This window comes from Mirounga leonina, unplaced genomic scaffold (genome assembly GCF_011800145.1).
Source record: "Mirounga leonina isolate KUSES-001 unplaced genomic scaffold, KU_Mleo_1.0 Mir_151, whole genome shotgun sequence".
Taxonomy (NCBI): Eukaryota; Metazoa; Chordata; class Mammalia; order Carnivora; family Phocidae; genus Mirounga; species Mirounga leonina.
In genome coordinates this window covers 8,648,224-8,662,161 of record NW_023270377.1, presented here as the reverse complement: position 1 = coordinate 8,662,161, position 13,938 = coordinate 8,648,224, and the positions used below count along the sequence as shown (strand labels likewise).

The 13,938-nt window shown below is 39.3% G+C and overlaps 1 protein-coding gene across 1 annotated transcript in view; it reads left to right on the top strand.

Annotated features, from left to right (window-relative positions):
* SP140 (SP140 nuclear body protein) overlaps window positions 1-13,938 on the top strand; it is a 62,526-nt gene that overhangs the window by 26,067 nt on the left and 22,521 nt on the right. Inside the window, exons 8-14 of the mRNA XM_035008329.1 lie at window positions 1,025-1,108; window positions 3,128-3,208; window positions 4,336-4,419; window positions 4,811-4,894; window positions 7,649-7,732; window positions 7,951-8,067; window positions 8,915-8,968. Coding sequence (XP_034864220.1) covers window positions 1,025-1,108; window positions 3,128-3,208; window positions 4,336-4,419; window positions 4,811-4,894; window positions 7,649-7,732; window positions 7,951-8,067; window positions 8,915-8,968 — 588 coding nt within the window. The remainder of the gene's footprint in view (window positions 1-1,024; window positions 1,109-3,127; window positions 3,209-4,335; window positions 4,420-4,810; window positions 4,895-7,648; window positions 7,733-7,950; window positions 8,068-8,914; window positions 8,969-13,938) is intronic.

Here is a 13,938-nt window from a genome sequence, read left to right as displayed (position 1 = left end):
CTTTGGAGAAATGTCTAACTATGTGATGGGCATTAAGGAGGGCACTTGAAGTAATGAGCACTGGGTGTTGTATGCAACTGATGAATCACTAAATTCTACCTCTGCAACTAATAATATAGTATATGTTAATTAAATTGAATTTAAATAAAAATTTTTTAAGAAGAGAAAAAAGAAAAACTGGGCATGGGTTTCCAAATGTTTCAACTATTTGACAACATTCTCAAGGGCCTGTGAACAGAAGAGTACTTTTTTTTTTTTAAAGATTTTTTATTTATTTGACAGAGAGAGACACAGTGAGAGAAGGAACACAAGCAGAGGGAGTGGGTAAGGGAGAAGCAGGCTTCCCGCTGAGCAGGGAGCCCGATGCGGGGCTCGATCCCAGGACCCTGAGATCATGACCTGAGCCGAAGGCAGACGCTTAACGACTGAGCCACCCAGGTGCCCCCAGAAGAGTACTTTTAACAGCCCCTTCTGCTCTAATAGAATTTAATGATCAGTCTCCCACCTTAGTATAAGGGAATTGTTTCTAGTGTTTTTGCTGTTGGTCCTGTTTCACCTCAAAAAATAAAAATTTTCTTGAGTTTAAAAAAAATAAGGGAAAAACTGATGTTGGTGGGGAGAGAAAGGAAAATACTGACAGAGAGCATGGGAATGGACTCAACCACTTGGGCTTGAAGACATCTAGAGTAAGAAAGCTAGACAGGGTAACAGGAGAAAATAGATACATTATCACTGAAAAACAAAAACAAAACTAAGGCCTAAAAACAAGAGATGGGGTAGAAGCCCAGACAATGTAAGAGATACACAGCTAGGAAACAGAGATGTGTGGAGGCAGAAATGCAGGTGGGACGGTGAGAAGTGGACAGAGGAGGTGTAACAAGATGGCGGAAAGCAGAACAAGACAGTGTGGTTCCCAGGGGCAGCATGGACCAGGTGGCTTGCTTTCCCATCCTGGTGGGCATGGACATGCTGAGGTCTGCTCCCATCACCCTCCATGATCCATCATGTCCTTGTTTCTCTGCAGTGACCTGTGATCCCAGAGTTTCCCCAACGACTAATGAAGGAAAACTAGAGGAGTTGCCCAGCCTACCAGCAGAAGAGGGACAAGGTAATTCTGATTTAAATTCCCAACTCCCTCAATAAACCTTTGTTTTCTGATCAGCATGGAAAAAAATCTTGCCTTTCTCCCATCCTACCATTCTATTCTTCATATTCACATACATACAGGTGAGACTGTGTCCATTTTCTGTTTTGCTTTTTTTCAAAAACTGTAAGAGAGACTAAGAATAATGGTGAGCAGAGCTCCTGAGTGTAGAGGGTATCCATGCCTGGAGAACATAGGGAGACATATAGCAAAGGTAGGCTGGGGCACCAGAGCAGAAGGGCCTGGGTGATTTTATTAAATGCCAATAAAAACCCAAGTACCAACAGGTTATGGCAATTGAGGCCACAAGATCATTTTCAGCCTACTTCCGGAAGTACCAGCAATATGGGAATAAGTTTTGTGAATGATTGATAGGCTTGCACTTTAGAAGGTCCCTCGGGAGATTGTTAGCATACAGCTGATAAGGGAAGGCTGTCTGGTGCTGTGGTCCATGCAAAAAGGAAAGAACTTCTGTCAGTTTGAGAGGAAGCATCTGTGAGAATGAGGAAAATAGATAAAATAAGGGAAATTTTAAGGCATTCAGAGGAAAGACTCAGAGAAACAGAGATAGAAAAGGAGAAAGTGAGAGACAACCTGGAAAGGGTATAAGCTCACGAAGAAATGAGATATGGAGATGAAAATTAGAGAGATTATGTAATAATTTGGCAAATAAATATCAAAATAATAATAATGTGGAAGTAAGCACAAAGGAAACTATGTAGAGAAAGAGTTATATCAAAATAATTTAAAAATCAATAAGGAGTGGAAACAGGGGAAGGAAGAAGTTGGGATCTTGTAAAGCTAAAGTGCGAGTCTAGACAGGAGCATCTTCCGGCAAAAAGTGTCTATCTCAGTAGTGAGTTTTTATATTTAATCTCCCTAGGTAGAGAGTGGTACATGGAACATACTCAGAGACTAATAACCCTCTCCCTGGCAGTCTCAGTTCTCCGGTAACAGAATGAGTCTCAAGTGCCTGCCTGCTAGGGACACCTGTCTCCCAAGATCATCCCTCTGTGTACCTGAAGGCATTTATCACAGGATCCTCTCCATTTAGATGACTTTCAGGAACTGACACTTCCAAAGTTGAAACTAACAGCTTCTTCTGTGAAACTAGAAATTCCTTCTCCAGAGTTTGCTCCCTCATTAAAGAGAACATGAATGTACCATTTCCTCTTGTTTCCATTCTACCCATTTTCTCCACTTTAGCATGATTGTTATTTGCAAGATATCAATCAGATCATATTATTTTCCCACATAAACCTGTGATTTTTGTTGCCTTAGGATTAAATCAGTTGTCCTTCCTGTGGTCTTCTGTGTCTCCCATTCACCATGGGGTACCAGTCTATTGCTTCTGCCTCATCTCTCATGAGAGTGTAAATATTTTCAGTGATTGCACTGCTCTGATCTTTCTTTTATATGTGGGCCTTAGAACAATTTTCCCTGTGTTTGGTGGTGTTGCTTTGACCTAGTCTGCTCCTTATCCCATCTTCTGATCAGGTTCTACAGTACTATTTTAGGAATACCTCTCCTAACATAGAAGAAAGGGAGCAAGAAAAAACTGAGTGAGATAGGGAAAGGCAATAAAGACACTAAAGAGTGTCAGAGGTGCAAGAGAGAAAGAGAAGAAAAGGAGACAGAAACACATCCAAACAAAGAGAAGCACCTAGGGACACTGGCAGCAAGAGATAAGGGCAGAGACAGAAGTAATGAGCAGGGGCAATGAGAAAGGGGAAGAAGTAGAGAGAGAATTAGGTGTACATGAGGGGAGGAAGATGGTGGATGGTCCTCAGGCTCTGGTGATGGCAACAGGAGTGAGTCAGCCTGCAGGCCAGGTGAGCCCAGAGATTGACCAGATGGTTTGGGACAGGGACAGTCCCACCTAGCAGATACCTGAGTGTCCCATGTCCTCACTATGAGTTTTCCCACCATGATCTCCCCTGATTGTGTACTGAGATGACTGGGGCATTTCATTCCTTTCTGCAGAGCACAGCAATGCCTCCTGGGAGACCAGTGATGAAGAAGAGCCTCAGGAAGCCTTGAGCTCCCCACCAACATGTGGGCAAGGTAAGGAAGGGATTGCCAGCCCTGGGCTGCAGGATATCAGGCAGCTGAATTCAGAGCTGAACGGCATGGCCCTTATTGTTAGAACAGATGTATTCCCTCTTCATGTTGTGGTAGATAAATACTGGCAAAGACAGTGTCTTTTCTCTTTCACATTCTTTATGTCTATTTATAGGAAGGACTCAGTATTGTGATTTTAACCTCTGCCTACTTCTTATTTTCTATAAAGAAAAGTTAAGTATGTATCTAGTGCTTAATATTATTATTATATTGTCATAACCTTGGGTGGACTTCAAACAAAACATGGTTCTGTGATCTATTTGTCAGAAGGAAAGATCAAGGGTTTTGAGCCCAAATTATAGTTTTTGTCACATTTTTGTCATCAGGTTATTGGATTATTTTGTGCTTTTTTTCTTTTCAAAGTACTTTGGTAAGTGAAATTTCCTCATAAATCTTTAGAACTTAGCTAGGGAAACTGCTGTTATTCCTCCTTAAAGAAAGACATAGAAGCACAGATGAAGGATGCTTGTTTTTCCCTAAGATCAAGTAGGAGGAAGAGCAGAGACCCATGCCCTGAGCATCTCATTGCAGATAGTGGCTGTGTGAGGCTAACAGGGGTCAACGTGGTCACATGTAAGAAGAGTCCAAGGGGAGATCCATGGCTCCCAGAGGGAGCAGAACAGGGCCTAAAGCAGAGAAACTTCCACTTAGCAGATAAAGAAGGCCAGTAGGAAGGGGAAGAAATCAAGAGAGACAGTGACAGAAGGAATGGACCCTGTTTTAGGGATTGGAGAGACCTGGAAGAACAGAGCTAGGAGGAATAAGCAGGAAAGAAAAGATTAATATCACCATTGAGGGAAAAAAATAGAAAAGTAAAGAGATGGGAGAAGTCAGGGGAGTGGAGCCCACAAAATCAAGGATGCACAAATATTCTCCTAGTGCAGATGAGGAAATGTCTGGAGACAGATCTATGGGAAGGAAATGGAGAAGCAGAGAGTAGGAGAGTCAGGGGAAGGAGGGCTTGGTTGGATCTCAGGTGGGGTCCTTGGACCAGATGTCCCTTTTCACAAAGGGCAGCTCACCTGTGCTCTGAACATCCTGGCTCAGCTCATTTCCTTATTTCCCTTCAGGGTCCTGTGATCCTGAAGCTCCCCAAATGATCACTGAAGAAGAACCAGAGGAGGTGCTCAGGCAACTGCTATGTGATGGGGAAGGTAAGTATAATTTCAGTTCCCATTTCACTAACCAAATCTTTTTTTTATGTCTACAAGGAGGAAAATTTCCCCTCTCTTCTCCCCTTCTCCACTGCTCCCCTTCACTTATACATACAGAAGAAATGTGTGAAGCCAAGTGAAAAGGATCAAAAAGAGAGAGAATTAGTGTATGGGAAGGGAGGGAGGTAGGTGGACCAGTCTCAGCCTCTGGTGATAGTGACACGAGCCATGTTAACTCCCAGGTCATGTGAACTCTAAGGCAGGAGGGTCTGAGGGCAGGGACATTCCCACCTGGAAGATACCTGAGCTACCTTGGTTATTAGGGTGGGTTTCCTGCTATGGTTTCTATTGGTCATATGCTGGATCCACTAAGGGATTTTATTCTGTTCAGCAGAAGGTAGCAGTGCCTGTTTAGAAATGTGTGATGAAGAAGAACCCCAGGAAGACTTGAGCTTGCCACCAGAAAGTGGATCAGGTAAGGGAGGACAAGTGGCAGGATTTCCTTCTTTTTTTGAATGGATGAATAGTATTCCATTTTGTGTATATATATCTGTCTACCACATTTTCTTTATCCATTCATCTGTTGATGGACACTTAGGTTGTTTCCATGTCTTAGCCATTGTAAACAATGCTGAAATGAACATGGGGGCACAGATATCTCCTTGACATACTTATTTTGTTTCCATTGGATATATACCCAGAAGTGGAATGGCTGGATGATATGACGGTTCTAATTTTTAGTTTTTTGAGGAACCCTCATACTGTTCTTCATAATGGCTATACCACATTACAATCCTACCAACAGTGCACCAAGGTTTCCTTTTTTCCACATCCTCACCAGCACTGGTTATCTCTCATGTTGATAGCCTCTTTTTCTTAACATCAACTCTGCCTAAAAATGGAGGTAATATCTCATGATATTTGCAGTCCCTGGGGTCAGGGAAGGAAATCTTGAGTGGACATTGAGAATTCTGCCTACTACAATGAGACTTAAGTATATTTCTAGAAAATAACAGTCCAGACAAGCCATTGACTTTCCCAAGTAAATAATATAAGCTATTCTTATCAAATGGGACATTAAACAAAGCTGAGCATAAATATATTAAAGAAAAGAATCTGGCTTTAGAAAAGAGTTATAGTAATTGGGTTAGGCACTACAGAGAAGTGAGATATACCTACTTTGTTGATTGCCTGCAGATCTTGAATCATGCATAGTGTAGACATACTAATGTTCAGATCAGTTATAAATTGATTATGTGTAGGAGAATTTTCCAAGAATTCTAAAGTTATTCTTCCTTTAGTACATTTAATCTGGTAGGTTTTTTTTTTTTTAATTTTATTTATTTATTGGAGAGAAAGAGAGAGCACAGGAGCAGGGGTCAAGGGCAGAGGGAGAGGGAGATGCAGACTCACCGCTGAGCAGGGAGCATGACGTGGGGCTTGATCCCAGGACCCAGAGATCATGACCTGAACAAAAGGCAGATGCTTAACCGACTTAGCCACCCAGGGACCCCTTAATCTGGTAGTTTCATTTACAGAATAAGTCCTTCCTATTAATTTTATAGGGACTTTTTAAAAGAAAAGAAACTGTTAGATGATGGTCTGAAAGTAGCAGTTACTGGTTGGGACATGGGAACTTTTGGTCATCTTTCTCTCTCTTTCAGAAATACTATCAAAAGCACTGTTTACTTTTGACATGTCCAGAGTTCCCCTTTGAAACCCAAAGTTACCTTTGATGAAATTTTGCCATTTATTAAAATAAGTGCAAGAATGATTCTGGGAGTACAAAGAGGAAGTGGAGTTCTGTCAGTGGGAGATTGTAGCTTTGGCCAAGACACAACCATGACAAATAGCAATGAGGACACCACATGCAGTCCTTGGTGTGAATGGTGTCCTGCAGGTGAATAGAGTAATGGGTTCATCCACCGAGCAGAGACTACAATGGGAACATATGATTGATTACATGATAGTAGTTGACCTCAGATTATATGCTAAACAAAATGATTTTGTTTCACAAATTGACAAGAGGTTTTGGTGAGGGATTCAAGACCAAGGGTGACCAAATATCTTTGCACAAGTTAGCTACTATTTAATGGACCCACATCCATTAATTAGTTTTGGATAGGGGACTTATCAGGGTTATGCCTCCATTTAACCATTTAACCCTCCAGGGTTATTTGCTTTGGATCACTTTCTTCTAACATTCAAGAAGCACAAGAAATCAGGAGCAATCAAACACATAAGACAAAACTTTTGAAAAATAGACAAAAGTACGAGTAAATGAAAGTGTAGAAGAATAAAAAATATTACAGAATATTTGTTAAATGCTGCACCTCCAAACCAAAATGTCTAACTACTTTGTGTCTAATTGCATATACATCTTTAAGTAATAAGATTAATTCAGAAATAAGAACTCAGTGAAACAAGTCAGAGTTCAAGTCATTTTTGAGATGGATTGATCAGGAAGACAATCTGAGTTGGGCAAAAGAGGCAGTGGATTTATACCTATTGGCCCAAGGATCCCACAAGACATTGCTAAACAAGAGTCTTCAAGATGGGTTGGTGGGAAATCCATTTTTGGAGGGATAGACCATCATGCCATCTCTGAAGCTAAAGGAAGGATTTATTGCGTGCTAAGCAAGGTGCATTGTGGAAGGAGGTATGGTATTTACAGGACATAGTTCTTTTAAAAAGGAAATTGCTTTTAGGTAGAGTTTTAGGAAGCTTGTAGTTCAGGAACTGCAGACTTTCAGACCTGGGGACTGTTTATAACTAGGTTATCATTTAGTAATAGACATAGGCTTTCTGGAGTGTGGCTGATTGGCTGATTTTCAGAAGTGTAAGGCTGTCACTGATTGGCTGGCTTTAAATGTGGTTAGTGATGTAAGTAGTGATGGGCCAATTGGGATGAGTTTAAAAACCGTTCTGGTAATTACTTTTTACAATTTTCAAAGAACGGTTGGTTTTCCCTGGAAGGATAAGATCTTTTTACTTTATTCTTAGGGCTACAGGTAGAAAAGTAGGAGTAAAGAAAGCAGAATGAGGTACAAAAGATGGGGAAAGCATGGCTTTGGCAGCTCTAGGTTGTGATTATTAGAGCAGGTGTAGTCTTCTCCCAGAAGGCAGTTCATTTTAGCTCAGAATATCAGGGTGCAGCATAAGAGCACCAGAAATTCTTCCCTCATCACTCTAGGTATCCATGGACTGTAATTTTCTTGCTTCTCTTTAGTATCTGGCAAACCAGAAACTCTCCAAATGAATAGAGAGGAAGAATCAGAAGAGCTTATTTCCAGCCTAACCTATGATGGACAAGGTAATTATGACTTAAAGAATAATAAAAAACAGAAACAGAGGCTGATAAAGAGAAACAGACAAGGGAGGAAAAAGGGAGACTTAAAGGAAACGCCAGAGATGGGGAGGGTCAATGGAAGATTTCAGAGGAAGAAGCAGAGAAGGGGAGATCAAGAAGGGTACAGAAAGGGGGATCCCTGGGGTAAACGAAAGTCTTCATACATCACAATTTTGGCCCAGGCACTGAGCTACCAGCATATGGAAATAAGAAGTGTTCCTGTGTTATGTGCTCCTCAAAAGATGTGCCAGAAGGTCCAGAAGCAAGTACTGCAAGTAGCCAAGCATGTGACACGATGGGTAAGGCTACTGGAGGGTCAAGGGGTGGGGGTGACTCTAGCGGCAGGGTGGTGGCAGGTGATCTGGTCCATCCCAGTATCCTGTTCCCTGCTTTGCTTGACCTGACCCTTTTGGGAATAGTAGCGAGGCAAGAGATCATTATAAAGTTGCGTTTAACAGGATGGGCCCTGCTGATTATACATGAGTGATGTAGTAGAAATACGCTCTTAAAGATGGCAGTATCTTGTTTACTACATTAGTCTACTAATAAAGATGGCAGTATCGTGTTTACTACATTAGTCTACTAATAATAAAGTCTTGTATTTATACAGTGATTTCCATCCCTGTCACACCCAATCTTCTGTGGAGCCCGAGAAAGCCAAGCATACTTCTGCTAGTAGATAACAGTGTCATTTTGTCACAACCTTAGAAAAATCTCAAAAGACAACTAGTGATGCCACTTACTTGTCAGGAGGAAAGACTATTCTTAACCTAGCACATATTTTTGATGGATGCCCTCTAGCATGTCGCTGGTTTATCTAATGATTTCCTGTAAATGTTTGCCTGTAAGATTTTATTTAATCCTCACAAAAAATCTTAAGACCTAGACAAATATCCCTGAGTAAACTGAAGTACACAGGTATTTCAGTGTTTTTCCAAGTACTGTTGAGAAACAAAGGAAGACCCAGAGCCCATCCTGGATTCCTACTTCTCAATTCAGTAGGTTTTTAGTCCCTTTAGAAAGAAGAGAGAAATGATAACCCAAACAGCTTTACAAATTCAAGTCTTCTGCAGTATGAATAATCCTAAAATTTGTAACTTTTATTTATTAATTTCTGTTTCTTCACCCTCACCTGTTATTCTCCAGATACTGTGGATCTTGGAAACAACTCTTCTTCAGGAAAACTCAAGAGGAAGAGAAGTAAGAGTGCCTAAGATTTTGCTTGCTTTCGATGTTAAAAATGAGGTTTTCAATGCTAGAGTTGCATTATTACTATTTACAATAGTAAGTGATAATAATATGATGTCCGCCCAAAGATGTCCATATCTTAATCTCTGGAATTTGTATTATCTATTATCTTACATAGCAAAAGAGATTTTACAGATGTAATTAAGGTAGGGACCTTGGAAGAGGATATTATTCTGGATTATCTGGGCTCAATAAAGAATTGTGGGCAGCATTCAGAAGTTGGAGAAAGTAAAGAAATGGATTATCCCCTATAGCCTCCAGTAAGGAACAAAGCCCTGTAGACACCTTGATTTTAGCCCTATGAGACTCAATATAATGGAATAGCTGTTCTTGTCTGTGGAGAGAGGGGGATGGCCATGGACAATAGTCACAGAGAGATACCATATTGCTGACTGGAGGAGGAGGAAGATGGAGGAAAGGAACCAGGAATATGGATGACCTCTGGAAACTGGGAAAGTCAAGGAAATGTATTCTACTGTACAGCCTCAAGGAAGGAATGAAGGCCTACTGACCCTTGTCAGACTTCTAATCAACATAACTGTGAGATAATAAATTTATGTTGTTTTAAGCCACTAAATTTGTAGTCATTTGTTATGGCAGCAATAGAAGAGTAATCCAGACTTTGGTTATTGGAGGCGTTGTGCTGCTGTAGCGCATTCCTAAAAATGTGGAAATGGCTTTGGAATTGGACAGTGGGCAGAGGGTAGTATTTTAAGTGGAATGATAGAAAATGTCTAGATTGCCTTGAGCAGTTTGTTAGAAATATGGGGCTGAAGACTCTGCTAGAGAAAGCTTGGACGTGCAGAACATGGTAGAGAAAGCCTGTTTTGTCTTAGAGGACATGCAAATCATCATGAAGACTTGGTAGAAATATGGAAGTTCAAGGTGTCACTGGTGAAGGCTCTGAAGGAAACAAGGAACGTGTTTTTGGAAACTAGAGAAAAGGAGATCCTTAGCATATAGTGTCAGAAAGCTTAGCAAAATTCTGTCCTGCTGATAATGTGGAAGGTCGAACTTTCTGGATAAATAGCTAAGGAGATTTCTAAGCAAAGTGATAAAGGTGCAACTGGTTTCATTTTGCTGCTCATAGTAAAATGTAAGGGGAAAGAGGTAAATTGAAGGAAGAACTGCTTAGCAAAAGGAATCTGGACTTGATGATTTGAAAAATTCTCAGCCTTTCCAAGCTGCAAAAGGTGCTAAAATTTGGAGCTTCACTGTTGGGAAAAGTGTGGTCTATAGTGATAACCAAGAGTATGGCCCTCCAACTTTCTGCTAATGCGCCAGAAGTAGTGAACGGTCAGAGTATTCAGTCACAAGGAAAAGGTTCTTTGAAGGGATTAAGTATGTGACTCACAGATCCCCTCGGCCATGTCAGCAAAAGTGAAAAATAGATACATGATTGTATAGGAAAGATCTGTGGAGGAGTCTGTCTAATGGAGGAGATCCCCATGACATACACGAGAGTGCTATGATCCCTAAGGATCTTCTATCAACAGAAACAGGGACGTCCATGTCCTGATTTCTGGAACCTGGAACCCATTACTTCACATGGCAAGAGACTTTGAGGGTGTGATTAAGCTAAGAATCTTGAGATGGAGAGATTGTCCTGGATAATGTGGGTGGCCCCAATTAAGTCACATGGGTCCTTAAAATCAGAAACCCTTTCCTGCTGTGGAGAAAGGGATATGTGATGATGGGATAATGATCAGAGCAATGCAGTGTAGCTGGTTTGAAGATGAAGGCAGGGGGCAGTGGGCCAAGAATTGTGGGCAGCATTCAGAAGCTGGAGAAAGTAAAGAAATGGATTATCCCCTATAGCCTCCAGTAAGGAACAAAGCCCTGTAGACACCTTGATTTTAGCCCTATGAGACTTGTCTCAGATTTCTGACCTTCAGAACTATAAGATAATAAATTTGCTTTGTTTTAAGCCACAAAGTTTATGGCAATTTATTACACCAGCAATAGAGAACTAACACTTTTCATAAGACCAAAAAAATTAAAAAAGGAATATTTCACCTTTATATGGTTAGATTATATCTTTTAAAATAGTAATTGACATATTTTTCAAAATGCTCCCATCTTTATTTTGTTTATTTATTTTTACATATATGATCTTTGTTGGGACGCCTGGGTGGTGCAATCGGTTGAGCATTGGACTCTTGGTATTGGCTGGGGTAGTAATCTTGGGGTTGTGGGATCAAGCTCTAGGTCGGGCTCCACGCTTAGCTCAGGGTCTGCTTGGGTTTCTCTCTCCCCTCTCCCTCTGCCCCTCCCCTAACGTGCATGTGCAAGTGTGCTCGTACTCTCTTTCTCAAATAATAAATTAATCTTTAAATATTAAAAAAATATATGATCGGGGTGCCTGGGTGGCTCAGATGGTTAAGCATCTGCCTTTGGCTCAGGTCATGATCTCAGGGTCCTGGGATCGAGCCCTGCATTGGACTCCCTGCACGGCAGGGCGCCTGCTTCTCCCTCTCCCTCTGCTCCCTGCTTGTGCTCTCTCGCTCTCTCTGTCAAATAAATAAATAAAATCTTTAAAATATATATATATATATATGATCTTTGTAAACTTTAATGTATATCTTTACAGATTTTTTCTATGCATGTATTTTTTATTTTTTTATTATTATGTTATGTTAATCACCATACATTACATCATTATGCATATATTAACACATTTAGAATTTTATCATAAATCTAAATAAATCTATTCATACTGTCAGATTTTCTTTAAGTCAGTATTTCATGCACAAGACACTACAAACATTTAACATTTTACCTGTAAAAATTTTTATTTCATTCCTGTTTTAATTGGCATTGCTTTCATTTTTGTTGTGGTTGAGCATTTTTCAGTTATTATTGGTCATTTTTTTTTCTCCTAAAAATGCCTGGTACATGTGCCTTGCTAGTGATACAATCCTGCTGGCCTTTTCTTTTTTTTTTTTTTAACCATGCTGAACAAGCATAGGACTATATATATATATATTACATTTTGTCGATCTATGTTATTATTTAGTTTCGTTTGATGCTATTCTTTTTGGTTTGTATTATCTTTTGTTCTAAGGAAGTTGGAAAATTTTATGTAGTAAACCCTGTCAGTCTTTTTCTTTATGTTTTCCAGGTTATACTTAAAACTTACAAAGATATTTCCCACCTCAAAATTTTAAAAATATTTATATCTGCTTCCAGAATACCTGAAGTACTTAATGCTTTTTAATGTTTAAATCTATAATAATTCACCTTTTTGTGTTTGATGTGAGACAATAATTTCAAGAAATAACCCCAATGCTTTTTTCTTCATGACTTAAAATGCCCTTTTTATGTGCCTTTCCTTGTATTTGTGGATCTGTGGGTGCACTCTACTCTGAAACATTCATCTGTTTATTTCTAATGCATAGCAAATTGGTTTAATTACAAAGCTCTCAAGTATATTTTGCTATTCCTACTCATTATATTTTCTTTTGCAAGGAAAAAGTAAAAAGTGCAGGGAGGAGCATCAGAAAAGAGATGTCAAAAGTTCAGTAATCCTGGCTTGCTCAGTGTGGATGAGTCTTAAAATCAGTCAAGATTTCCCCCCAATCCCTCCCCAATTCTGTTGGGACCCTGATTGAAAATACATTGAACTTGCAGATTAATTTGAGTAGAATTGAAGGAGAATGAATCACACATTTATTCAGATCATGTTCTATGTTCTTCAAAGTTTTAGTTTTCTTTCTGTAGATCTTGCACATTTTTACTTTTCTTATCAGCTTTATTGAGATATAATTTCATACAATAGCAGTCATCACTGTTAAGGGATGGTTAGATAAGTTTTAACCCAAATGTGTTCTGTCATGTAATGCCACCACAATCATCACATGTATCATTTCCATCATCCAGTGGACCTGTGTCCCTTTTCCCACCCTCTGGCTCTTGACAACAGCTGATCTGTTTTTATCACTTTAGTTTTATCTTTTCTGGAATTTCATATAAATGAATTCATACAGTATACAGACAGTATACAGTTTTTCAATATGTGGCTCTTCCATTTAGCATGAAGCTTTTGAGACACATCCATGCTGGTATGTGTATCATTAGTTACTCCATCTTTACCTCTGAGAAGTATTTCATTATATGAATACTCCACAGATCTACTCGCCTGTTGATAGATGTTGAGTTGTTTCCAGTTTTTGGCTATTGCAAATAAAGCTTCTAGGAACATGTGCATACAAATCTTTAGGTGGACATATGATTTAATTTTTCTTAGGTAAATACATAGGAGTGATACTACTGGGTCATATGAACATAAGTACATGTTCAACATTTTAAGGATCTGCTGAAGTATTTTTTATGTTGTTGTACCTTTTTATATTCCCATCAGCAATGTATGAAAGTTCCCATTGCTCCATTTATTTACCAACACTTGGTATTGCTAATCTTAATTTTAGCTATCCTCATAGGTGTGTAATGGTAATTCATAGTTTTAATTTGCATTTTCTTAATGAGTAATGGTGCTGAACATCTTTTTATGTATTTGGTTGCCACACATAGATCTCATTTAGTGAAGTGTCTATTCAAATCTTTTACCCATATTTATCTGGGTTGTTTATTTTCTAGTTGTAAAGTTATTAATATATTCTGGATACAAGTCCTTTGTTATATACCATACAATCTGTAGCTTCTCTGTTCATTTTCTTAGCAGCGTCAAAGAGCAAAATTTATTTTGAAGTCTAACAGTATTTTTTATAATCTGTGACTTTTTAGTTCTATTTAAGAAATCTTTGCTCAAGATACCATATTTTCTTCAAGAACTTTGATGGTTTTTAGCTCTTACATTTAGATCTGTGATCCAGTTTGAGTTAATTTTTGCATATGGTATGAGGTAAGGATTCTTTTTTTCTTTCTTTCTTTCTTTCTTTCTTTCTTTCTTTCTTTCTTTCTTT